This window comes from Hirsutella rhossiliensis (genome assembly GCF_020360975.1).
Source record: "Hirsutella rhossiliensis strain HR02 chromosome Unknown scaffold00001, whole genome shotgun sequence".
Classification (NCBI taxonomy): Eukaryota; Fungi; Ascomycota; class Sordariomycetes; order Hypocreales; family Ophiocordycipitaceae; genus Hirsutella; species Hirsutella rhossiliensis.
Window position 1 is genome coordinate 973,427 of NW_025408667.1, and position 22,678 is coordinate 996,104.

The 22,678-nt window shown below is 59.8% G+C and overlaps 6 protein-coding genes across 6 annotated transcripts; 3 read left to right on the forward strand and 3 right to left on the reverse strand.

Moving 5' to 3' along the window:
* Positions 1-1,245: 1,245 nt before the first annotated feature.
* HRG_00117 (haloacid dehalogenase-like hydrolase domain-containing protein) lies at positions 1,246-2,583 on the reverse strand (the record flags this gene model as incomplete). The annotated part of the gene is made up of 2 exons (XM_044858588.1): positions 1,246-2,221; positions 2,276-2,583. The coding sequence occupies 2 exons, from the start codon at positions 2,581-2,583 to the stop codon at positions 1,246-1,248; spliced, it is 1,284 nt and encodes a 427-aa protein (XP_044724988.1).
* A 3,741-nt stretch (positions 2,584-6,324) lies between these two features.
* Positions 6,325-7,182, reverse strand: HRG_00118 (enoyl-(Acyl carrier protein) reductase domain-containing protein; the record flags this gene model as incomplete). Its single annotated transcript, XM_044858589.1, has 2 exons — positions 6,325-6,965; positions 7,017-7,182. 2 exons carry the CDS (start codon positions 7,180-7,182, stop codon positions 6,325-6,327), a joined length of 807 nt encoding a protein of 268 aa, XP_044724989.1.
* Positions 7,183-8,013: 831 nt separating this feature from the next.
* On the reverse strand, positions 8,014-9,523 carry HRG_00119 (L-rhamnonate dehydratase; the record flags this gene model as incomplete). Its single annotated transcript, XM_044858590.1, has 4 exons — positions 8,014-9,086; positions 9,145-9,293; positions 9,349-9,382; positions 9,445-9,523. The coding sequence occupies 4 exons, from the start codon at positions 9,521-9,523 to the stop codon at positions 8,014-8,016; spliced, it is 1,335 nt and encodes a 444-aa protein (XP_044724990.1).
* Positions 9,524-11,465: 1,942 nt separating this feature from the next.
* On the forward strand, positions 11,466-14,190 carry HRG_00120 (fungal specific transcription factor domain-containing protein; the record flags this gene model as incomplete). The annotated part of the gene is made up of 3 exons (XM_044858591.1): positions 11,466-11,593; positions 11,742-11,766; positions 11,944-14,190. 3 exons carry the CDS (start codon positions 11,466-11,468, stop codon positions 14,188-14,190), a joined length of 2,400 nt encoding a protein of 799 aa, XP_044724991.1.
* A 2,112-nt stretch (positions 14,191-16,302) lies between these two features.
* Positions 16,303-19,403, forward strand: HRG_00121 (glycogen recognition site of AMP-activated kinase; the record flags this gene model as incomplete). Its single annotated transcript, XM_044858592.1, has 4 exons — positions 16,303-16,325; positions 16,455-16,590; positions 17,625-19,260; positions 19,309-19,403. The coding sequence occupies 4 exons, from the start codon at positions 16,303-16,305 to the stop codon at positions 19,401-19,403; spliced, it is 1,890 nt and encodes a 629-aa protein (XP_044724992.1).
* Positions 19,404-21,301: 1,898 nt separating this feature from the next.
* On the forward strand, positions 21,302-22,318 carry HRG_00122 (RING-15 protein; the record flags this gene model as incomplete). The annotated part of the gene is made up of 1 exon (XM_044858593.1): positions 21,302-22,318. The coding sequence occupies one exon, from the start codon at positions 21,302-21,304 to the stop codon at positions 22,316-22,318; it is 1,017 nt and encodes a 338-aa protein (XP_044724993.1).
* Positions 22,319-22,678: the final 360 nt, after the last annotated feature.

Genomic DNA, 22,678 nt, shown 5'->3' on the forward strand with positions numbered 1-22,678 from the left:
AAGAAAGAAGGGAAAAATGGAACCGCGTATGAGCAGGCGGTGGCTGGCCTCTGAGGGAACAGTCGAGATGACATGCTGTGTTTCTCTCCAGTGGAGAGCAACGACGTCGATGCATCTGATACGAGAGCAAGTCGTGTCACTCACTCATGGCAGCGTTCCGGGGTGGAGAGCCCCTTCTCCCTTGAATGAATCCCAACCACGAGGTCTCCTCATCGCCCATCTCCTGCACGCCAACATGGCCAGACAAGAGGCCAGCCTCTCCACCTGGCACGCTCTTATTGTTTTATTTATCCTCCACGATTCAGCAAGTGGAGCACCACCATCCACAGAGCAGGATACTCAGCATAACCACGAGCTAGGGTCCTTCGAACCCTGTCAATCCAAAACCACATCTACAGCATCATGCCCGAGCCAGACTGCACCGTGTGCCAGTCCCAGGGGCGAATCTTCCGACCCGTTATGTTTACAGCAGACCATGGCTTGACGCGACTGAGTCGGGACGATGCAGGATCGCTGCCTGTGCGCCCTCGCCATCGAGAAATGCTAAAACAAAAACACCCGCGCCAGTCATGTCCCGTGTTTTACGGCGACTCGTCGACGCTGCAGGCTCGCGGGGAGGTGCTTGACTAGCCGTGCCGGTCCTCGACGTAAGACGCGTCGGCTGAGGGGGTGGGCTTTCAACACTTCGAAACCACTTGTCGCAGGCTTCGAGGCCGGCTTGCGGTACGACGCAGGATGTTGGGCCTGCGAGGCTTGTGGTGTTGCATGGCATGCGTGCTGGGCTAGAATATCCCTCGGGAGTGACGACTTGTTGCCTCGAGTTACCTGGGCTGAAGTTTGATTCCTTCGTCGGGGCACGAGCAGGAGTATGCAAGTTCGAAATCAGGGTAATGTCACATTGGGGCCAAGCTGCTCAGTGTTGAGAAAAAGTCTTGTCTGAATTGTATCTATGATGTGATGCTCATCAGGGTATAAGGGTGGTGCATCATGGTTTATAAAAAGTCAACAGCCCCGAAGATGCATGCCAAAGACTCGGTCCCTAGCAGCATCAGTCCCCCATGCTTCGCGCGCAAGAACAGGACACCTGCTGTTATGCTTGTTCCCCCAGCTCGCACCCGGTCGCAATTCAGAATGAAAGAAAAAAGACGAGACCCAGCTCCAACGATCAAAAAAAAGGGTCTTGCGAAGGTAACAGAAACGCCGGCCATGGATTCATAAAGGCATTGGGGAAATGCAGGCGAGGTTTCACGCGGCAATGGCGTGGTCTTCCGCCTCGTCGGCAACAGTCGCCTGCCCGTTGAGGACGCTCTTCTGGAGCGACGAGGCGACCTGCTTGCGCATCTCGCGCTGAATGCCGTGGTTGACGGCGTCGAGGACGTTTTCGACGGTGACGCGCGGCTTGTAGGCGGGCTCGGTGCCGTCTTGGTAGACGCCCGTCTTGACCAGGATGCTGTACCAGTCGTTATCGGCTTTTTTGTTGACGGCGTTGGTGCCGCGGATGTCGCTCTCGGGCGTGTCGCCGACAAAGTAGACGGTCTGGGGCGGGCGGTCCAAGCCGTGCTCGTCATTGCGCCACTGGCTCAGCAGGCGCGAGGCAAACTCAAAGGTCGGGACCTGGGGCTTGCCAAAGGCGTGTGTGTGCAGCTTGCCCTTGCCGCCCGTCAGGTCTTTGAAAGTCACCTCAAACATGCGGCGCAGCGCACCCATGCCCAGGCGGACGTGCTCGTGGGCGGCGGACCAGACAATGTCGTTGTGCGAAAAGTAGAATGGCGGGCCCTCGTCAAAGGTTTCGCTGCGGCTGCCGAGACGGCCGCCGCGAGACATGGCCAGGTCGAGCATGATTTGAATGTCGCCGGCCCAGTCGCGCGAGTCGGCAAAGACGAAGACGGCATCTATGACCACGTCGGTGAAGTCGCGCTCACGCGAGTTGGCATGCTCTTCGGGCGTCAGCTTCCGGAACGGCGTGGTGGCTGCGTTGTGCTTGATGATGTCGCCGGGGGTGACGACGTCGGTGAAGCCATAGCCCTCAGCAACGTCGCGGCACTTTTCGCCCTCGCCGCCGACAACCAAGACCGTCTTGTACTTGGACGCCATTTCCCGCATGGGCGTGTGGCCGCAGATGAACTGGCCAGGCTTGATATCCTGGAGGAGCTGGCGAGACAGGTCTTCGCAGCGCTCTTCTTCCGACTTGCCTCCACCGTTGGTGAGGAAGATGTGGGGGCTGTCAATAGGGGTTAGTCGCAGTTCTCGTCACTCGCCCGAGAGGTCAACTCACACATGGACACCATACTCATTCTCGCCGTTGAGAACCCTCATGGCCTGGATAGCCTCCGGGATGGCCTTGCCGCCGCGGACGAGGACGCCGTCAATGTCAAAGGCAAAGACAAACGAGTCGGCGACGGACAGGGGGCTGACAGGCGAGCCGGGAGTGGGCACGCTGGCGACGCTGGAGCCTGAGCTGTCGGCGGCGAGCTCAGGAGAGCTGGGTATCGAGTCCGAGGAGGCGGCGGCGGCGTCGTCCAGCTCCTGCTTGGCCTGGGCGACCTTGTGGTAGAAGGCGGCTTCCTGTTGTTTGGAATCCATGATGGTGGTGGACTGAAAGTGGGTGTAAGTATGCGGAGACGAGTGGACCCGTGGAGGAGAGCTGGCAGTAGGAACAGTAGAAGGGTCCTAGAAAACAGTAGAGAGGATAGGGGATAAGCAGGGTCAAGACTCACCGTCATGAACGGTAGGAAGAGACGGCGTCTTTATACAATGGCGAGGGCGTCCTTGCTGCCGGGACTCCCATGATGTGTCTGCAACACCGTCGAGGATTAGTTTCCTGTCCTTGGTCTCCACGTGGATCCCGGGCGAGTCATACAACAGGGCCACGAAAGGCCGGCCACGAAAGGCGCATGGTGTCTCCATAGGCAGAAGCAGGCAGCTTGGGGGACCAGGCGGAAGGAGGATCGGCCGTGACGAAGGGGCGCCAGGATACCCACCGAGGGTCCACAAATCGAAAACTCTGGCCCGCAGGCTATGACATGTGTGGTCGTTGAGTGGTCGTTTCTCCTCAACGTGGTGTTTGTGGATGCTTTTCGCGCCCCCTTCTGTTGTCGTCGAGATTTGGGGGGACGCACGCTCGAGGTACGTACCCCTTCGGTTCTGTCGGTAAGTACCGGCTACCTCGGGGTTGTGGGCGAGAACGGCAGCCAAGCCTCGTACCGGCTACCTGCTCAGCCCAGCCTCGCCCCTTGGCGGTGAGGTTTAAGACTTCAGTGTAGCGATAGGAAAGCGCTGGGGAATATTGATATTCTTTTTCCCTCACTCAATCGATGCACTCATCCGGGTACATGAGAAGACGGAAAACTGACAGTTTGAATCAGAGTGGGTAGATGGGCGCTCCGTCTTGCACGGCCTCATCTATTCTGATACGCCTCGTCATGGCTTGTCTGATTGCGGCCGGCGTGGGGTCGGTGCCAGGGCCGTACCTGTACGAGTGGGCTACAGGGCTGTGCATAACAGGCGACGTCGGGGGTACATGCGGGGCATTTCATGCTGCGGCAACTTCGGGCGGCCCAACGGATGCCTGAGCGTGTAGTTCTCGGGTCGCTGGTGGGCGCAGCGCATGTCGCTGGCCGTACTGCTTGCTTGGCAGCTGTGCCGCAGCCTGCGCAGGCGGTGCACCAACAACAACCAACCCCTGTGAATCGGGGAGGGAGGCTCTGCCCCTCCATCCCTACAGGGGAGATGCGAGCAGGGGACCCGAATACGGTACTCGGACGGGAAAAGGCGAGGGCGCCGATAGGCTCATTGGCCGAGAATGACTCTCGACGGGCCTCTAGGCTTGCGCGGGATGGACGCCGCACAGGTCGATTTCATACACACACAAGCAGAGCAAGCAGCTGTCAACAAAGATGAGTCGACCAAAAGCATCCATCTCGTCATTGTACATGTCTGCCGTGCCGCCCTGGGCGCAAGCAGCGGGTATGCCCCCAGCCAAGAGCATGGCGCATGTAAGTTACATGACTTCCGGAGCGGGTCTCAGGGGGTGGGCGCGACAAGATTACGGTAGGTGCTGTTGTCAGCCTGTACAGATACATACTTGGCGGTGCGCGGTGAAATGGCGCGCGCGAGCGTGTACAGTACAAGCCTACTCCTTACTGTAAGTTACGGTGGAAACGCATGGCGCGGCCGCCCACGACGGTCGGCCCGGCCGGCTCCACCGTGACGTCAGACCCTTGCGCCGGGCCGGCCTTGGCTCGGTTCCGCCACGCGACCGTTGCCTTTCCCGGAAGGGCCCTGATTGGGTTCTGCTTTCTTCAGCTTCCTGCTCTGCGAAGATACATGTGATCTTTTTTCCTCGGCACGTATCCGTAGTCGTTGGTGCTGATGGACTCCCAACGTTGGGTAGATGCGCCAACACGAAGACAAAAACAAAAAAGTTTAATCTAATCAAACCCGTCGAGGATTCACGCAGCCGAGCCTAACTGAGCCTATTTCCTCCTTTGACGTCTCTCCTACGTAAAGTTGAAACCTTTCCAACATCGCCCTCCCGGCTTGTCGGTATCACACACTACAGTAGCCTTCCGCTACCCGCAATCCTATCTCACGCCGTCGGGAGGGGAACTGGCCGCACGGGACAGCATCAGAAAGAGATGGGTCGGTGTCATTTCGCCGCGGCCGCAGAACGCATGTAACCGCTACCACCGGTCGCTTCGCGGCTCGGCGGGTCCCGGGGACTTTGGTCGTCGTCGAGAGCTGGCGTACCATGGTGACGACGATGACGAGCCATATACTCTTCTTTCGGCCGGGTGTCCCTCTCGGGGCAGACAGGGGACCTCACCTGTCCGGTCCAGGTGGTCCGTGACGGATGCCGCTGTCCGGAGCCCTTGGCGCTGCTACTGCACCTTTGCCGGCCGGCTGGCGGTGAATGGGGATCGACATTGACCCGGGGCGCAAATCTCGACGCCTGCTTGCTATCTGAGAGACAGGGCCCCGGATGTGGACGGATGGGCGGCGGCTACGGGAGAGACACGCAGATGCGGGCGCACAGACAGGGACCGATCCGAATGTCGTGCGACCCAAAGATCTGTGTCTGGCCTGTCGCGCGAGTCTGAGAACAGGCACACGACGACCGTCTCATCTTTCTCCATGGACAAGGCCCTCTCCGGTGTGCAGATGAGGTGAGAAGTCTTGCCCCTTCTCGGCCAGATCGCCATGGCCGACAGATAACCTACAGTTGATGGCGCCAATCAGAAGGACGACACGACATGCGGTGCAGATACTGTATCTGTACATATAAACGGGCGAGTTTGATGCGACCGCAGTGCTCCGTGACACGCACCCTTTAATCACGCAAAGGGGTCGGTCTCTTGCGATGCCCTGGGCCAGTGACGACCAATGATGGGCTGAAACGGGCCAGGATGCCCCTTACTTTCACGCGATGTCGCGTTCATCGTCTCTGCGCAGGCCAACCAAGAGATACGAGATACAGTACGTGACCAACAAGCCCGATGATAAGCCCAAATGTATAGAAGGAGGAGGAGAAGAGGAAAGAAGGGAGCAAGGAAAGAAACCAACGAGAGAACAACTGCGGCATTTGTCGGTCCAAAATCGCGCTTGTCTCCTCCCCTTACCCGGTTTCTTCTCCATCCGCCATCCTCCATCCTCCATCCCACAGTTGCATGTAACATGCAAAACCCGACACCGCATGTCCTCTCGCTCTTCAGGCCCATTGGCCGCCTCGGTAACCGGGCAGGGCCTGTGCTGTGTGCTCGCCAACGGCCAACGGGGCTTGGCCGATTGTGCGAAAAAAAAGCAGTACACGGGTCAACACACACGGGTCAACACACACAGGTCAAACATGTAGATAGACAGACTCACGCATGCAGCTTCTTGACAGCGTTGGACGAGTACCGTACTGTACATACTTGGTACAGCGCTCGATTATGTACAGTAGACCCGAGTTGCACGGCCGCGGTGCACCAACCTGGGTATACCGCTATCTGCGCATGCGTCGCATCATCTCACCTCACCCAGCCAACAATGCACTTCAGCGCCCTTTTGCGCCGTAGCCTTGCGTCTCCAGTGGGCTCCCGTAGCTGTAGCAGGCAACCGGCCATCATGGGGACCGGTGTTGCCGCAGCTGCACGGACCGACGATCAGCAACGACATGAACACAACGCCCTCGCTGCCTCTCCATCCTCCATCTCAAGGTGAACAAATCACCATGCATGCGCGCCTTTTGATACAGTGGATCCTCTCTCCTCCCTGCAGTCCTTGCAGGCAGGCATCAGGCAGGTAGGGAAACGCACTGCACACATGCATCCCGGACCGGAGGCCTCACTGCAAGTTGACAAACAGCCCGCCGTCCACCAGCAGCTGGGCACCCGTCACATAGCCGCTCATGTCCTCGCACGCCAGGAACACGGCCGGCCCCGCCAGGTCGCGCGGCACGCCCGTCCTGCCGAGCGGGATCCTGCCCTCCATGTAGCGGCGCTTGTCGTCGTCGGCCAGGTCCTCGTCGTTGAGCTGCGTGCGGACGGTGCCCGGCAGCAGGGCGTTGCAGCGGATGCCGTGCCGGCCCAGCGCCGCCGCCGCGCTCTGCATCAGGCTCAGCACGCCCGCCTTGGTCGGCGTGTAGTGCGCCTGCCGCGCGCCGCCCACGAGCGCCGAGATGGACGACACGCCGATGATGCTGCCGCCCGCCGGCGTCTGGCGCTGCGCCATCTGTCGCGCCGCCGCCTGCGTGACGTAGAAGGCGCCGTCGAGGTTGGTGCGCACCGTCGTCGCGAGCAGCTCGGGCGTCGTCGCGAGAAAGTCGGAAAAGGTGCACACGCCGGCGTTGGAGACGCAGATGTCGAGACGCCGCGCCGCGCCCGAGAGCTCGACGGCCCGGGCCACGAGGCCGTCTGCGGCGTCGGGGTCGCGCACGTCGCCGGCTTCGAGGACCAGCCGCCCGGCCGAGCTTGGCCATGCACTCGCTGTCGGCGCAGAGCCGTCATCGGGCCGCCCGAGCAGCGCCTCGGCCTCGCCGACGAGCGACTCGACGTGCGGCCGGTCCCTGTCCAGCCCCAGGTGGTTGACGACGACGTTTGCGCCCTGCCGCAGATACTCGAGGCATATGGCGCGCCCGATGCCCGTGGTGCCGCCCGTGATGATGGCCGTCTTGCCGGCGAGCAGCGCCGTCGGAGGAGCCATGGTAGGATGGCCGGCGGTGGAGGTGCTGCAACGCCAAGAGATGTCGTTGTTAAGGACAGCCTGCCAGCCAAGGCTCAACCTTTTAGCCATCCGAGCTAAGGGGCCCCCATACCTATCGGATCCAATACCGAAGCATAACTATACCGTACATGGTAGTAAAATAGGATCTTGGCAGCTGTATTGACAATAATTAATACCAAGACGCCTAACTTGGAGCCACTGGCAAAAGGACGCAGCCTCGGATATCGGCTTCCCCCCCACGCAGGGCCCGACTTCCGCGCATACCACGGTTCGTGAACTGCATGCTTCGCCCCTCGGCCAGGGGATTTTTTTTTTGGCGTGGTGGGGACTCAGGAACTGTCTCGCCGCCGAGGGAGAAACGGCCACCGTTAAAAACCTCACAATAATTACCGTTCGCCTAGGCCGGCCCCAAAGGTGAAATGGGGGGGAGTGGGCGAATCACCACCGCCGTCTCTCTTGTGGACCGCCTGCAACTCCACGACGTCTCGTCTGGGCCGTTCTTATATGGCTTCGCAGTGCTTCACGGGTACACATGGACTCAAGCAGCATGGACCCAAGACTCAGGTTCCTGACATTCCGGCCATGCCAATTACGTGTACGCGGCGGCCACCTCTATCTATCCCATGGTTCCCATCCATCACCTCCAACCAAACACAGCCTGGGCTTACGGCCCTACACAGTTATAGCCCGCTGGCAACTGGGTACTCCAGTTCCGCTACCTCCCGGGATAAGAAACCCGTCAATATAACAAGCATGATTCAACGGTAGCCTTAACTAGACTCGGCACGCTCACTCGCGCCCTTCTCTCGCCTAGCCTCGCCCTGTCGAGGGGCCAGATTGCTGCTTGGCCTCGGACGCGGCCTTGTCACCCACAGCCGCAACCCCCCCAGGACTCTGCGGCGTCAGTGCTTTGCCGGGCGACGGAGCAAGCAGATTGCTGGATGGAATCAGCTTGGACCAGGCACCTGGGCTGATGGTCAGTCCAAAGCCCGGCTTGTCCAGATCCCCCGCCGTCAGATACCCCGCAGTCGGGATGGGTTCGTCGACAAACAAGTCCCCAAACACGGGCAACACGCTCTCCCCATTGGGCGAGTTGGCCAGGTACTCCTGAAACGGCGTGTTGGGCTGCGACAGGACAAAGTGGTAGCTGTACGGGCCACTGGCATGCGGCACTACGGGAATGTCGTACGCCGCAGCCATGGCCGCCACCCGGAGCAGCTCTGTCATGCCGCCGAGCCACATGACGTCTGGCTGGATGATGTCGAGGTTGCGGCCTTCGATGAGCTTGCGGAATCCGTATCGCGAATACTCGTGCTCTCCTGTCGTGAACTTGACCGTCGGATGCGCGCGCTTGATCTGCTCGAAGCCGTCCGTGTCGTCGGGCGATAGACACTCTTCCCACCAGTTGATGTCGAGGCCCTCGCATGCCTTGACGAGGTCGATGGTATACGACACGTTCAGGCTCATATAACAGTCCACCATGATGGGAAAGTCGGGCCCTACCGCCTCGCGATGCTTGCGGAGGAACTCGACGTTCTTGCGAAGCGACTCGCGTCCCTCCTCCGGGCAAAACGGAAGCGGCACCTTGGCGCCCCAGAAGCCCATGTCTCTGGCCGCAGTCGGCTGCGGACCGGTGCAATAAAAGTCGATTCGCTCCCTCATGGCTCCGCCGATGAGGCGGTAGACGGGCTCGTTCCGCAGCTTACCCAGCAGGTCCCAGACGGCCAGGTCAATGACTGATATGACAGCCAAGGGAAGCCCCTTGCGGCCGTAAAACAGAGAGGCCCGATACATCTGCTCAAAGAGCAGGTTGGTGTTGCGCGGGTCGGCCCCGATCAAGAAACGTTCAAAGTGCTGGTGGGCGAGCCAACAAGCGGGAGGGCCTGCAGAGTCTGTCAGTCTCGCCGTCCTGCCGTCCCCAACACGAGCCGAGTCGCTCACCTCCGAAGCCTGTGGCGAAGCCGACGGTGCCGTCGGATGCTTCCACCTCGACCAGGAAGGAGCCCAGGGCATTGATGCCCCAGCTCGTTCGTGACTTCCGATACTGTTCCCATTGCGAGCAGGGAGTCGATATGTCGCTGTCAATCAGCCTGTGCACAGGTGAGTGACTGAGTACGGAGTGCGAGGGAGCAGAGAGCTTCATACCAGTGACCGCCTTTGACATTGTGATAGTCTCCGCCTGTGCCTCGTTAGCGAGAGGGGCCTGCGACCATGTTGCTCCAAGAGCAAGTTTAAGCGTACCGGAACCGACGCCAGCAATCACGTAGGACCGCAACGACTTGATTACGGGGAACTTCCGAATGCTAGATGCCGTGGACATGACGAACTGGGGGATGCTTCTCGTCTCCAAGGCAAGAAAATGGACAATATAGGAACAACTCTCGCGAGAGGAGAGGACGAGAAAATTGGGAGCGAGACATATAAGGGCCCGGGTAGCATCAAGCGGCCTGCACCGAGCGAGCAAATCCCTGCCACGAGCGTTATTCAAGGCAGGAGACGACCCAGCGTGATTTGGCTTTTCGAGTCAGGAATTAGTCGGATCTCGTGGATGAATGTGTTGGCGAAATGAGTAGCTGTGGGCATCGCCGACTTGCGGGGGACACTTTGTCCGGGAAGGTCCCTCGGAGTGAAATGGCCCGACGACAGGCTCGGAGCGCTCGAGCCCCCGTGACGGCCGTCTCCAGGGCCGTAACTCGTCTCCAACTTGCGGCCGGTGCCCAGCAGCGGACAGACAGAGCAGGTGACGAGCATGCGCTGGACTCGACTCTGAGACAGCGCCTGGGCTGACGAGGAGCGGTTCCTGAAGAGGAACTTGAACGCGTGACGGCCAAGCAGAGTTCTCAGCTCGCCTGAGGCGCCCTGAGGGGCTCCGCAACAACCCTCGTCCCAAGTTCAGCCGGCCAACGTCTTGTTTGGGAGTTAAATCTTGATCCCGGGCCAAAGTTGGCTCGCGGAAAGCGAGGAGAACAGCATGCTTCGCCGACGGGATGGCTTGCGGGGGGTCGAGTGCTTGGACCCTCCTGAGCGGCCGAGCCAGGCTGATGCTCGGTGATGAGGCAATCTCTCGCCAGCTATTCAAATCATCATGTCCGCGTCGGGGATGTTTGGGCTGCCTGACGAGGATGCAGTTGAATTGACTGTACCGGCTCCCACTGCGCCCGCAGGAAAAAACACCGACAAGGGCGAGCTGCTTTAGTGCGTCGAGCGACACCTTGATACCTTAGACAAGCAAGTGCAGCATCATACCGGTTGCCCGTCGCAAAAGGGGACGATGAGGAGGGCAGGTCAGGCGCAGAGTACGTACTCGTCCACTAAGGGGAACGGAGATGAGTTAGGGGGCTACAGCTCTGTGCTGCTGGGCAGGCGGGCCATCCGGGTGCTTCGTTATCTACCTAGCGAAGTCAGGTAGGTTGCGCATCTGAGGCAAGCCCCAGCGAAAACCTTACTCGCAGGTACGGAGTACAGTACGTTACAGTACAAGGCCGCGTGGAGGGCCGGCCACTCATGTCCGCTAATTAGAGTCGAAACTTCCCGCTTTGGCTGCACTACACGAGCCCCGGCATGCTCATTCCGGCGATGCGGCCCGCCCGAATGACAGTATCGCAGCCTGGAGCCCTACTGTAGTCGATTGGCGCCCTCGGGCATTGTTTTGTTTCCATTGCCCTCTTGCCCTCTTGCCCTCTTGCCCTCTTGCCCTCTTGCCCTCTCAGGCCACCACGGTCCACGGTGCTATGACGTGGGGTCTCACCCATGCTGCAGAGTGCAGACGAGCCAAGCCTGGCGACGTCGGCCGTCGTCGGCCGTCGTCGAGAAACCGTGGGCCCCTACCCTAATTAACCCCCGCAAAGAGGGAGCGCTTGCGTCTGGGCTTACTCTCTCCAGCAGCAGCAGCAGCAGCAGCGACGGCAGCCTGGCCATTACACTTCTCGCTGCTGCTGCTAGACCAACTCGGGCTGTTGGCCGTCGTCGGGCCTTCTTGTCGCGCAGTCACCCCATTTTCGGCGGCGCGCTGCCGGGTCTTGGGAAGCTCCGCTTAGTCGGCCCTCGAAAGGTATAATAGATCCTTGGCCGCTATAATATCTCATTAGTCACGGCGGCCGAAGGCAACCCGAATTTCGACGGCTTCCCTTCTCTCGAAAACACCTCCACGTCGCTCAACTTTGTCCCGAGCCTGGCCCGCCCAAGTTTAGCCGCTCCCTCGCCTCCGTCGAATCACCAACCGGCGGGCCTATCCGTCTGTCTCAGTCGTCAACCACTGCGACATGCACAGCGACACTGCTGCCTCGCCCGCTGGACGCCACCCGCCCGACCTCGACAGCGATTATCACTCCGACGATGACCAAGAGGCCAGCGGCCGCGCCGGAAAGCGCAGGCGCCTCGTCTCCGTCTCGTACGTGGCCCTCGTTCCGGTCTTTGCTGCAGTCGTCAAGGTCCGCGTCTTGGTGACTAGAATTTGTTCTACCAACTGCGCTTTGTGTCTCGCTTCGACTCGTCAGGCCTTGTGAATACCCCCAGACTAACACTCAACCCCATGGCAGGTGTGAAGTCTGCAAGCAGCGAAAGGTTGAACTTGAGATACCCCCTCGACACATTCCCAATAGGCCCTGCGCGTGTAGATGCATATACACAGCCCCCTCCCCCTCCCCCTCCCCCTCCCCCTGGGACCTCGCCTGCCGTGCGCCACGCTGGCCCAAAGGCTTGTTGACCTAGCTGGGTGCTGACACTTCTCTATCCACGTAGGTCAAATGCGATCGCGGCCAGCCCGCCTGCGGCTGGTGCGCCCGTAATGGCGCCGTCTGCGAGTACAAGGAGCGCAAGAGGCCCGGGCTACGGGCGGGATTCGGCAAGGAGCTCCAAGATCGCATGGATAAGCTCGAGGCGATATTGAGATCTCACTCCGAGATCCTCGAAGCCTCCCTCCCGAACCATGCCGGCAGCCGCACCGGCGGCCTCTTCTGCGGCAGAAACGCGAGCCTCCCCAGCGATCAGGGCACGCCGCGAGAGCCATCGCAGATGTACAAGCCCGCCGAACCGGTCAATACGCCGCAGGTGGACGCTGCTCTGAGTCTCTCCAGGCCGGCCGCCTTTACTCCCACTTCGCAAAGTACCGACTATGGCACCTCTTCAGCGCCCGCCATTCACGACAGTCTTCGATCTCAGATGCAATGTTCCACCGTCTCCTCGCCCCTGCAGCTGCCGCCCATCCAAACAACCATGTCCGCTCACGATCCTTACGGCTCTGCTCAACCTGGCGAACCATCTTCAATCAGCAATTTGCCCCTGGCGACTTCAAACCCGCCCGGTGACCAGGACATGCCCCCTTATGACCTGCTCTACACCCTGGTCGACCTGTACTTCAAGCACATCAACACCTGGTGCCCTATTCTCCATCGGAGGACAACTCTCGAGCTGCTGTTTGGGCCGTCTACCCTCCAAGAGGCGGATCGAATACTGCTGCACGCCATTGTTGCTACGACCATGCGCTACTGTACCGACCCGAGACTCACTCGTGAGCGGAGGCAGCACTACCATCGAATATCCAAGGGCAGGGTTCTGCTCTACGGCATGGAGAACTCGTCGGTCAAGTCGCTCCAGGCGCTGGTAATCCTGGCGCTGGATCTCTGCGGGAGCCTGAATGGTCCACCGGGCTGGAACATCATGGCTCTCATCACCAGGGCCGTCGTGCAGCTTGGTCTCGCCGTCGAGAGCAACTCATTCAGTGTCGCCCCGAGGTTCAAGTCAATCTACACCCTGAGAGCCTTGATTCTCGCCGAGCCAAAGGACTTTATCGAGGAGGAGTCGCGCCGGAGGCTGTTTTGGATGGTCTACATGCTGGATAGATACGCAACAATAGCCACGGCGTTTGAGTTTGCCTTGTCCGACAAGGAAATCGACCGCAAGCTGCCTTGCCGAGAGGAACTGTGGTTCCAAAACCAAAAGGTCGAGACGACGTGGTTCACGGATGGCGACCAAGTCGCAGGGACTCCAGAGCACAAGGCTAGCAGCCCGGAAAACCTCGGCGCCTTTGCCCACTACATGGAGGTGCTGGGGATCTTTTCCAAGATCCACGTCTTCCTCAAGCAACCCGTCGACATTAGCGCCGTGGGCGACGTTGAGCGGTGGAAGCGCCGGTACAAGGAACTCGACAACATGCTCGTATCCTGGATGGCGGGCCTGCCGAGCGAGTTTGGCGACATGACGAAGCTCTTTCAGCCGGGCGCGATCAACAACGTCAGCTGTTCCTGGATGATGATGCATGCGACGTTTCATACTGCCGTCATTCGGTTGCATTCATCAGCCGCCTACCCAACGGCACGGTCCAACGTGTTTACGCCTTCTGCCGGCGCCGCCCATCTCTGCCTGCGAGCCGTGGAAAGGGTCGCGGCCCTCGCAGAGGTCGTCGTCAACAACGGAATGCTCTCGAAGCTGGGACCTCCCTTTGCATTCACAATTTGGGTGTGCGCGCGACTGCTGCTTGTTCACGGGTCTACGATTGAGAATGCAGTGTCGGCGCGCATATCATTTTTCGTCGACACGCTTCGCGAGATTGGCAGATACTGGCAAGTGGCGGCCAGATACTGCGGATTGCTGGAGATGGTCCTTGATGAGCACGCCGACAGTCAGCGCCAGGGTGGCAAAGTCATGCCGAGCTCGGTCAAGATTCTTTCCGACATGCGGCGAACGGCCTTTGACCTGGATCTTCTCATTTCTCGACAACCGCGGCAGGGTCCACCCCACGCCTTGACGCCCACAAAGACGCCGGATCAGAACGAGCTCGAGTACCTCGACGTTTTCGACTTTTTCAACGTCCCTCGCCTGGCACTTGGCGGAGACGGCACGGCAATGTCGCACGAAGCCACCATGGACGGGCAGAGTGGCGGTGCGGAACAGCCCTCGGGACCGCTCAACGAGTTCAACATTACCAACTTCATGGTGGACGCCAACAGCGACTGGCTATTCAAGCAGGAACATGCCAAATTTGGATAGCCGGCTTACTGGGAGATGGAGCCCGAGGTTGAGACTGGAGGTGTGCTTGCGGCGCGAGGCCATGGACAAGTAGCGAGGAGACATGCGGCATAACTCAGCACCATGGACGCGCGTCCATGTCAGAACACACGGTTCGGTCTATCGATACGTGTACTCGTCACCGGCCCTTGATGGGAAATAATCATGTTGGGCTCGATGGGGAGGCCGGAGGGGCCTGTCGGTGCGGCTCGGGGCGGAGCGAAAGAGACTGAGACTGAGAGGAAACGAAGCGATCTGACAAGAAAGCGAGTGATGACGAGAGGAAGCCTTGGAGTCAGGAGGGGGGGAGCTGAGGAGTTTTGCGGTCATAGTGCACAGAGCACATGAGGCTCGGCATTTGCTTGGCGGCTTTGAACAGCTTAATGCGGGTCATGGCGTTTTGTCTTTTGTTTGAATTGCATAATGGAGTGACGTACGGTGAACATGGGAGCGAAGATATTTGGTAGCAAAGGCGGAGCTGGTTTCAGCCGAGGGCTGTTGTTGTGACACGGCATGGGAGAGAGTGGATTTGGCATGTCGAATGACAAGGTACAGTACCTACCTACCTACTCATGTCACCTGAATGGGATGACTCGCCGGATGTACGATTGCATGAGGAGTCTGTGTCGGTCATGCCGAAGCCTGTCGACGGGAACGTGGGTGGGATGATTGACAATAAGGCTGGCCAGCCATGGATGGAAGCAAGAAATGGTACTCCGTAGTAGACGCGGGAGAAATGCAAGGAACAGTGAGTGCCCCGACATGACATGGGCGTGGCTTGTTGAGTGAGTGTCTCGAACGCGGCGGGCGGGCGTCGGTCGGGCATTTGGGCGACATGGGGCAGGATGATGGCGTACATGATGCTGGAGGGGGTTTTTGCCGCATCTGCTCCCGAACTAATGCAGATGACAGCATATACAGTAGGGCAAACCGTTTGATTCAGAGCCGTATGGGCATGTTTTACTGTGCTGCGGTGAAGCGGGGCGGGGGTTCGTTTTAGAGCATGACGATGCTGACGTCTTTGGGCTCGACAACGGCGGGGCGTTGGACGACTCCACCTCGGGGCTGGTTGACCGGGTTGCGGCTGGCCGTGTTACCTCGCGAACGGAGGAGGAGGAGGAGGAGGAGGAGGAGGAGGATGATGATGATGATGATGATGGCGATGGTTACCTACCTTAGTATTGCTTCTGAAACCTAGGTACCTTACCTTAAGGTACATACCTACCTACTTTGCTGTGTGAGGGACAATGTACAGGTAGGTTAGGTACCTAATTTGTGCGTTAGGTGCGCACACAGGACAGTACAGGAGCTGCCGGGCACGTGCCCGACACCACAGCAGCACCTACCCTTATCAACAACCCGGCCGACAAGACTTGGTACCTCCTACGGCCACTAGGCATAGGTAGTAAACTACTTAACCCACCATGAGCACTACTATGAGCACTAACTTGAGCATCGCTTGGGTGGGAGCCCGAGGTGCCGGCCGGGCAACCAAAGGCGTTGACCGCCAAGCTAACGACATGGCGGCGGCGATGGCTTCCCATGACCTGCTGCTGCTGCCGGTGGCCGCGCGCCGATGCTGCGGGTGATTTTCGGCGGCCTTCCAGGTTGCTGTGCAGGAGACTTTGGGGGCCTTGCGAGAAGACGGATACAGTGGTGTGATACGGATTACGAGCTTCAAATATCATGGTTTTCTTTTTTCTTCTCTTTTCTTCGCTGCGATGCGCAGTACATTGCACATTACAGATTACAGCAACTTGGGGCCAGGGTTAGTGCAATGCAATGCAATGCCAGGTCATGGACAAGGCAGTTCGTTGGGCAACACGGCCAACGTCCAAACTCGTTGCTAGCAGAGACGTCTTGTGCACTGTAACTTAGCCGGCCTGCCCGCCGTACAAGTAGTCGAGCTCGGCTCCTCCAGAAACTTGAGCCCTTTTTTCACCCATCATCGCGTCGGCCCAGACCCCCTTCACTCTCCTCTCTCTCCTCCTCCCATCCTCCTTGCTCTCTCGCCCCTCCTACAGCCTCAGCCAAGCGCTCGTCGACATCCGAGTTTCCTATACGCTAGCCAGTCTCGTCACGGTCGCAGCGATAATGGGAAGCTATACCTTCAAGTGGTACGTTGCCCGTTTTTCGCCCTCGCTCTCGTCCGCGCCCGACAGCAATTGCCGACTCGAGCGCAAGCGACGACGCACCCGCATTTTTGTCTGAGACAGCGCCGCTGACGGGCGCGATGCCCTCTCTAGGGAACACGACGCTGAGGAGGCATTTGTGACGGGCACCTTTGACAACTGGCGAAAGTCGATCAGGTTAGAAAAGAAGAACGGCGTGTTCCAGAAGACAGTGCCGCTCGACGACACGACCGACAAGATCTACTACAAGGTACGTGTGCCCGCGATGCTCCTTGAACTACCCTACCTGGCCCTCCCTTGCTTCTCGTGCTTCCGAAATTGGCCGCCTCCCCTTCCCTTCCCGGAGCTTGCGCGGGCCTTGCGAGTGCGGCTCGGGCAACTGGCTGTCGCGCTGGTTGTGGTGATGGTGACGCGGCGATAACGATGTGGACAACGACGACACACGATTACGACAAAACGACTACGGGGCGCGGCTGTCACGAGAAACCACGGCGATTACGAGGCAGGCCGAAAATACACGCGACGTCGATTCTCGCAGCTTCATCATCGCCTCCTACTCCTCCTGTTCTTCCTCCTCTTTCTCCGCCTCCTCCCGTCTTGAGACACGGGCGCGCTGGTCGGATTCAGTAGCGAGCGATTCATGGCGACGTGAAACAAAGGCGCTCCATGACGAAACTTTGCCCGCTGCCCGGCGCGGATCGATCTAGAGGGGGGGAGGGGGGTGGTGGGGACTGGCTGATGTCGCGGCCGCATCCTTCGCGTTCGCCTCCTTGGGACGGGATGGCCCTTGGGATTGTTTTTGCCACGGGGGGCGAAGCGGCGTCGCCGAGTGACTCGAGGCGCTGCCGGGGGCGCTCGGGGCGCTCTCGACAACAAGATTGTGCTTCGACGGGCTTCCTTGCTTGTCCGAATCGAGCCGGCTGCTTTCGTGCATCGCTGGGAGGGAAGAAAAGGCGGACAAGGTTCCTGGCCAAGCCCCATGCGCAAAGCCCTGCCCCAGGACCCACTCAGCACGCACCACCTCCTTGTGCCCGTCCTCCTCCCTCGCCCGCCCCGCCGCTTGCATACGAGACCATTATATCTCACGTCACGCCCTTTTCTGTTTTGTCCACCTGTCATCACCCTTTACTGCTTGCATGTGCGTGCACACACACCCGCATATCCAGCTCGCACTCGCACGCACACACACATCGCAGGAACTGCACTGCACTGCACTTGCAAACTCAGTCTTGTCGTGGACGCGCGTCCAACCCCCTCGCTAACTCGCCTTCTCTCGTCCGCCAGTTTGTCGTCGACCACAATTGGACCGTCAACTCGTCCTGTCCGCACGAAGCCGATAGGGACGGCAACGTCAACAACTATCTGACCCGCGCCGACCTCGTCAAGCCTGCCTTTGGCACCTCGCCCTCGCCCTTCATCAGCACCGTCTCCCCCGACTCCTCCACCGTCGCCATGGCCGGCAAGAAGAACAAGTCCAAGAAGGGCTCTGCCGCCAAGCAGCAGCCCACCTCGACGCCCCCGACCGAGCCAACCGCCGCTGGCTCCTCGGCGGTGCGCGAGGGCTCCTCGCCCGTCCGCGACGCTCTCCGCTCTAGCTCGCCGTCCAAGCCCAGGGACACCACCGCCACCCCGACTGTCGGCCCCGGCGGCTTCCCCGACACCCCGGCCAGCGAAGAAGACAAGACCTTTGGCATCAACCCCATGCCCGCTGCTCCCGGTGCCGTCAACCCCATCCAGCTTGCCCCTGGCGAAAAGATTCCCGAGTCTATTTCCGGCAAGGGCATCAACGACCACGTCAAGCTCGATGAGGATTCCTACAACAGGAGCGACGCCATCCCCGGCACCGATTTCCAGTCGCAGCTGCCGCCCGTCTCCAAGAACATGATCCCTGAGTCCAGCCTGCCCATGGGTAACGGCCAGGAAGCCAACATCAACACCGTTGGCCCCTCCTCCACCACCGCCGCGCTGGCCGGCGCCGTCCCCCGCGAGACCGCCGTCCCGGACATGGTCAAGAAGAGCCAGGACAAGGCTGGCTTTGCGCCCGAGGCCTCCGCCGTGCCCGAGGAGGTGAGGGAAAAGTCAGAGGTGGAAAAGGAGCTGCAGGACAAGGTCCAGAAGGCCCCCACAACGTCCGAAGGCACGGCTGGCTCCGACTTCCACAAGGCTGAGCACAAGGGCCAGGCTGCCGGCGCCGCCGCACTCGCTGCCGGCGCGGCTGGTGTCGCTACCACGGCCGCCAAGCATCACTCGTCTGACAAGACCGCTTCGGCGGGCAATGACTTCAGGTCTGATGCCACCTCTGCAGGCAATGACCTGAGGTCTGGTGCCACCAACACCGCCAATGACTTGAGCGAATCGGCCAAGCAAAAGGCGCCTGAGCCTACTCACGGCGCCCTGGTTACCGGGCAGACCAAGGACGATGCCCAGAACAGGGCCTCGTCGGCTGGGCCTGGCGAGGTCAGGGACTCTGCGTTCGGCACCCACAAGAGCCCCGAGGTGGCTGCCACCTCGTCGTCCGCTCTGAGCAAGCAGCCGACCGAGCCGGAGCTGGCCAAGGACGTTGAGCGGGCACCGGCGGTGGACCAGGCCGCTACTCACGATTCTCGCCCAACCGAGACCAAGCCGGAGGCGTCCAAGTCTCTCGGCACCTCGGCTTTCGGCGCCCACGACAGCACCTCGGACGTGCACGTGGCCAAGCCCACCCAGAGCCAGGCATCCGAGCTTCCCACCCACGAGCCCAAGTCGGAGGTTGCTCAGGGCGCAGAGGCCAAGGTTGCCGAAGCCACAGCCGCCGATACCAAGCCTGCCGAGTCCAAGGCCGAACAGTCTACGCCCGAGGCAATAAAGCTCACCGAGTCTCAAGCCGCAGAGTCTACCCCGGAACCCACCAAACACCAGGAGACAAGCCCTGAGACTACTGGTGCTGCCGCCACCAATGGCTCGGGGACGAAGCCTAGCGGGTCCACAGGCAACTCCGCAGAGGCGACGCCGGAGAAGAAGAAGAAGAACCGTCTGAGCACCATCTTCACCAAGATCAAGGAGAAGCTGGCCGACAAGAAATAAAGTGGTGATTTACGGGGGTGAGGGGAGGAAGACCCTATAATGGAGGTGTTTCCAGAATGGTCTTTGCTGCGGCTTGTCGAGTGTCGAGGTACCTGTGTTGAATGATTCCCCCGAATTGTGTGCGATTGGAGAGTGTGGTCAGGACATCGTATTCCTAGGTAATTCATCATCATTTTCGGTGCCGCGCTTTTCCTTGTTATTTTTCGCTTCAGCATCGTCACCCATGTCTCCCATTGGTCAAGGCGTCGCGAGGAGGTTTGCGAGGCGGCATTTATTGTCTTGCCTCGTGGTGTATGAGGCAGCAGGCATGTAAGAATAGGCAGTGTAAACATAGGCTCGAGATTTGCCGTCCTTGATTGTGTCCATCCGCTGCTCTCTTTTGCCTCGTTGCGACAGAAGGGAAGCTGGGGACCGTGACTGAACATGGCTGTATTTATCATGCAAACGGATTGGTCACCTGCCATTCTGTCCCATCTTGAATCGCCTCATCTACCAATCCTCATCACCAAAGTGGAGGAGGGCTTATTTCGACGGCGGCGACATCACGTGGCATGAGTGATGACTAACGTCGTCCGTTCCGGCGGCGCCCGTGGCCAGAGGTCAATGTGCTCTCCCTTTTGCCGTCACGATTCGCCCCGCCGCTGACTTGACTCCCCGTCTCCAGCGCTCCCGGGGTCCATCCCAGCTGGACCCCTCTGTTCCTGCTGCTGCATCCTCAATCACCGTCTGTATCCATTATATGTCGAGGTCCTATCGTTCCGTGACCTTTGGAACTCATCCACAAGCCTTTCGGATATCAACTCCGACGCTGAGACGCGTACCCGTGGAGCAGGCCCCCGTCTTGTCGCATGCTGGCCCCCCCGGGCTGGAGGTCATTCACCACGACAAGACGGACTGAACGAGCTTAGGCCATCCATCTCGCTTGCATCCGCCATTGTCGAAGCTTGCCGCCCCGTCTGGCGCCGGATATGAATCCGTCGAACGCGATCCTGGGCAAGTCCCTGCCGTCGGCATCGAATCACACGTCCTCGATCCAAGCCGGTCCGTCGTCGTCGAGCTTCGAATCCGCTCGCCGCCCAAGCCAGCCTGGGCCGTCGTCGTCCCAGTCAATGCCGAGGAAGGGCCAGGGCTCTCGAAAGCAACACAAGAATCAACGTCGACCAGGACCCGGCCCGGGAACGACTAGCCCCCTCGACGAGTATGACGCCATGGCGGAGATGCGGGCGGTCAGAAATCCATCAAGCCGTCGAGGCCAGACCTCAATCACCCATCTCCTGAGCTACACCGCTCCGCGGCCTTTTCTGGACCACGGCCACCATCCCAGATCCTACCGCCGCTACCCAACCTGGGGCCCCGGCTCGGGATACCATGCCGCCGACAAGTCGAGATATGTGCACGCCAACTATCGATTCGTCGTCTCCCCCGAAGGAGCATACTCTGAGCACGCGGCAGATGCAGACTTGTTCTTGGACTGGCCTAATGTCATGCAGATCATTGCTTCTGCCGAGTCCCAGTCGGCTTCCTGCCCCATCTGCCTCTCGGAGCCCGTGGCTCCCCGCATGGCCAAGTGTGGCCACATCTTTTGCCTCTCATGCCTAATTCGCTTCATGAACTCGAGCTCTGGCGCCGATGAGCCCAAGTCAAGCAGAGGGGCCAGGTGGAAGAAATGCCCCATCTGCGAAGACAGCGTCTACCTGCACGAGGTGAGGCCGGTGCGCTTCTACGCTGGGCAGGAGAGCGCCCTGCCCCGAGTCGGTGACGACGTCGTCCTTCGGCTCATGGCCAGGAATGCGAGCTCGACGCTGGCATTGCCCTGGGAGGGCGGGGCCGAAGTGCTCAACTCGGGGGAGGACGTTGCCTGGCACTTTGCAGCCAACGTCTTGGACTATGCCCGCCTCATGAAGGGGACGCTGGAGTACATGACTGGCCAGTTTGACGAGGAGATTGCTGCTCTTGTGCAGCAAGAAAAAGAAGACGAGACCCTGTTTGGCCAAGATGGGGAGTGGACCCAGAAAGCTATCAAGGCCATCGAAGCCGCCAAGGAAAGAATTGACAGCAGCGAGAATGCCGAGGCTGCCATCGCACAGCCGGGCCCGAATCCGTCCAAGCAGCCGGCGCAAGCCGACTTCTACTTTTACAGCTCGCCACCGCATCTGTACCTGTCTCCTCTCGACATTCGGATTCTCAAGACCAAGTACGGCTCCTTCTCCAACTTTCCGTCTACCCTTTTGCCCAGAGTAGAGCACATCTCGACGGGTCATGTCGTGGATGACGCGCTGCGCAAGCGAGCCAAATACCTCGGCCACCTGCCCCACGGATGTGTCATTAGCTTCCTCGAGTGCGACTGGACAGACATTGTTCCCGCCGAGACGTTGGAATCTTTCTCTAGCGAGATCGAGCGGCGTCGGAAACGGAATCGCGACAAGGCTACGCAGGAGGAAAGAGAGCGTCTGCAGGCGGAACGCCTCGAGGCAGCTGCCATTCGAGGCACTTTGGGAACACGACGGGCCATGGAGCCTGTAGAGGAGGAAGCAGCCCCACGGATGGACTTGTCGGAGTTCCAACCCTTGAGCGGGCAGTCAGGCAGGACACCACCGGATCCGCGGCCGGGGTTCGCCACCTTGGCTTCCATGTCGACGAGTCCTTCGACCCAGCGGACTGTATGGGGCACTCGCGCCATACCGGGCTCGCCCGAGCTGGAAGCATCGCAGGCGCCGCTGCCGAGCGGGGTCGACGACGGCTGGCTCAAGGATGAGGAGCTTCTGGGCACTGCCGAGCTCGCCATGCAGATAGAGGCCATTGACACCATGGAAACGGGAAACAGTGCTAGCAACTCTGCAGGCGGGAGCAAGAAGGGCAAGAAGAAGAAGCAGAAGATTACGCTGATGAGCACGGGGGGCAGGCGAGGCAACTGAGCGTGCCGCGGCGTGGACGCTTGCCCAGATGGAAGTACATATATTTTGCTGCTGCCTTTGATGTTCTTTCTTGGCTGGGGCATCAATGGAGTTTCGGGAGAAGTGACTTTGCTCACAGCTGATGTTGGTTGTGTTTGATCTCTGGAAGGGAAAGTAAAGCAAAGCGTCTGGCTTATGAACAGTCGGCGTCGTAGAGCGGATTCGAAGCGGCACATTGGGAGCAAGGTGATGCTGTGTATCAAGAAGGGCGGCTTTTTGTGCAGTTCGTAGCTGCCAAAGAAGCTCAGTTTGAATTCAGAATCAGTGCCTGTCTCTGAATACTAATCGTCGAGGCAATGAGGCTTTGAGAGGTTGAGCCGG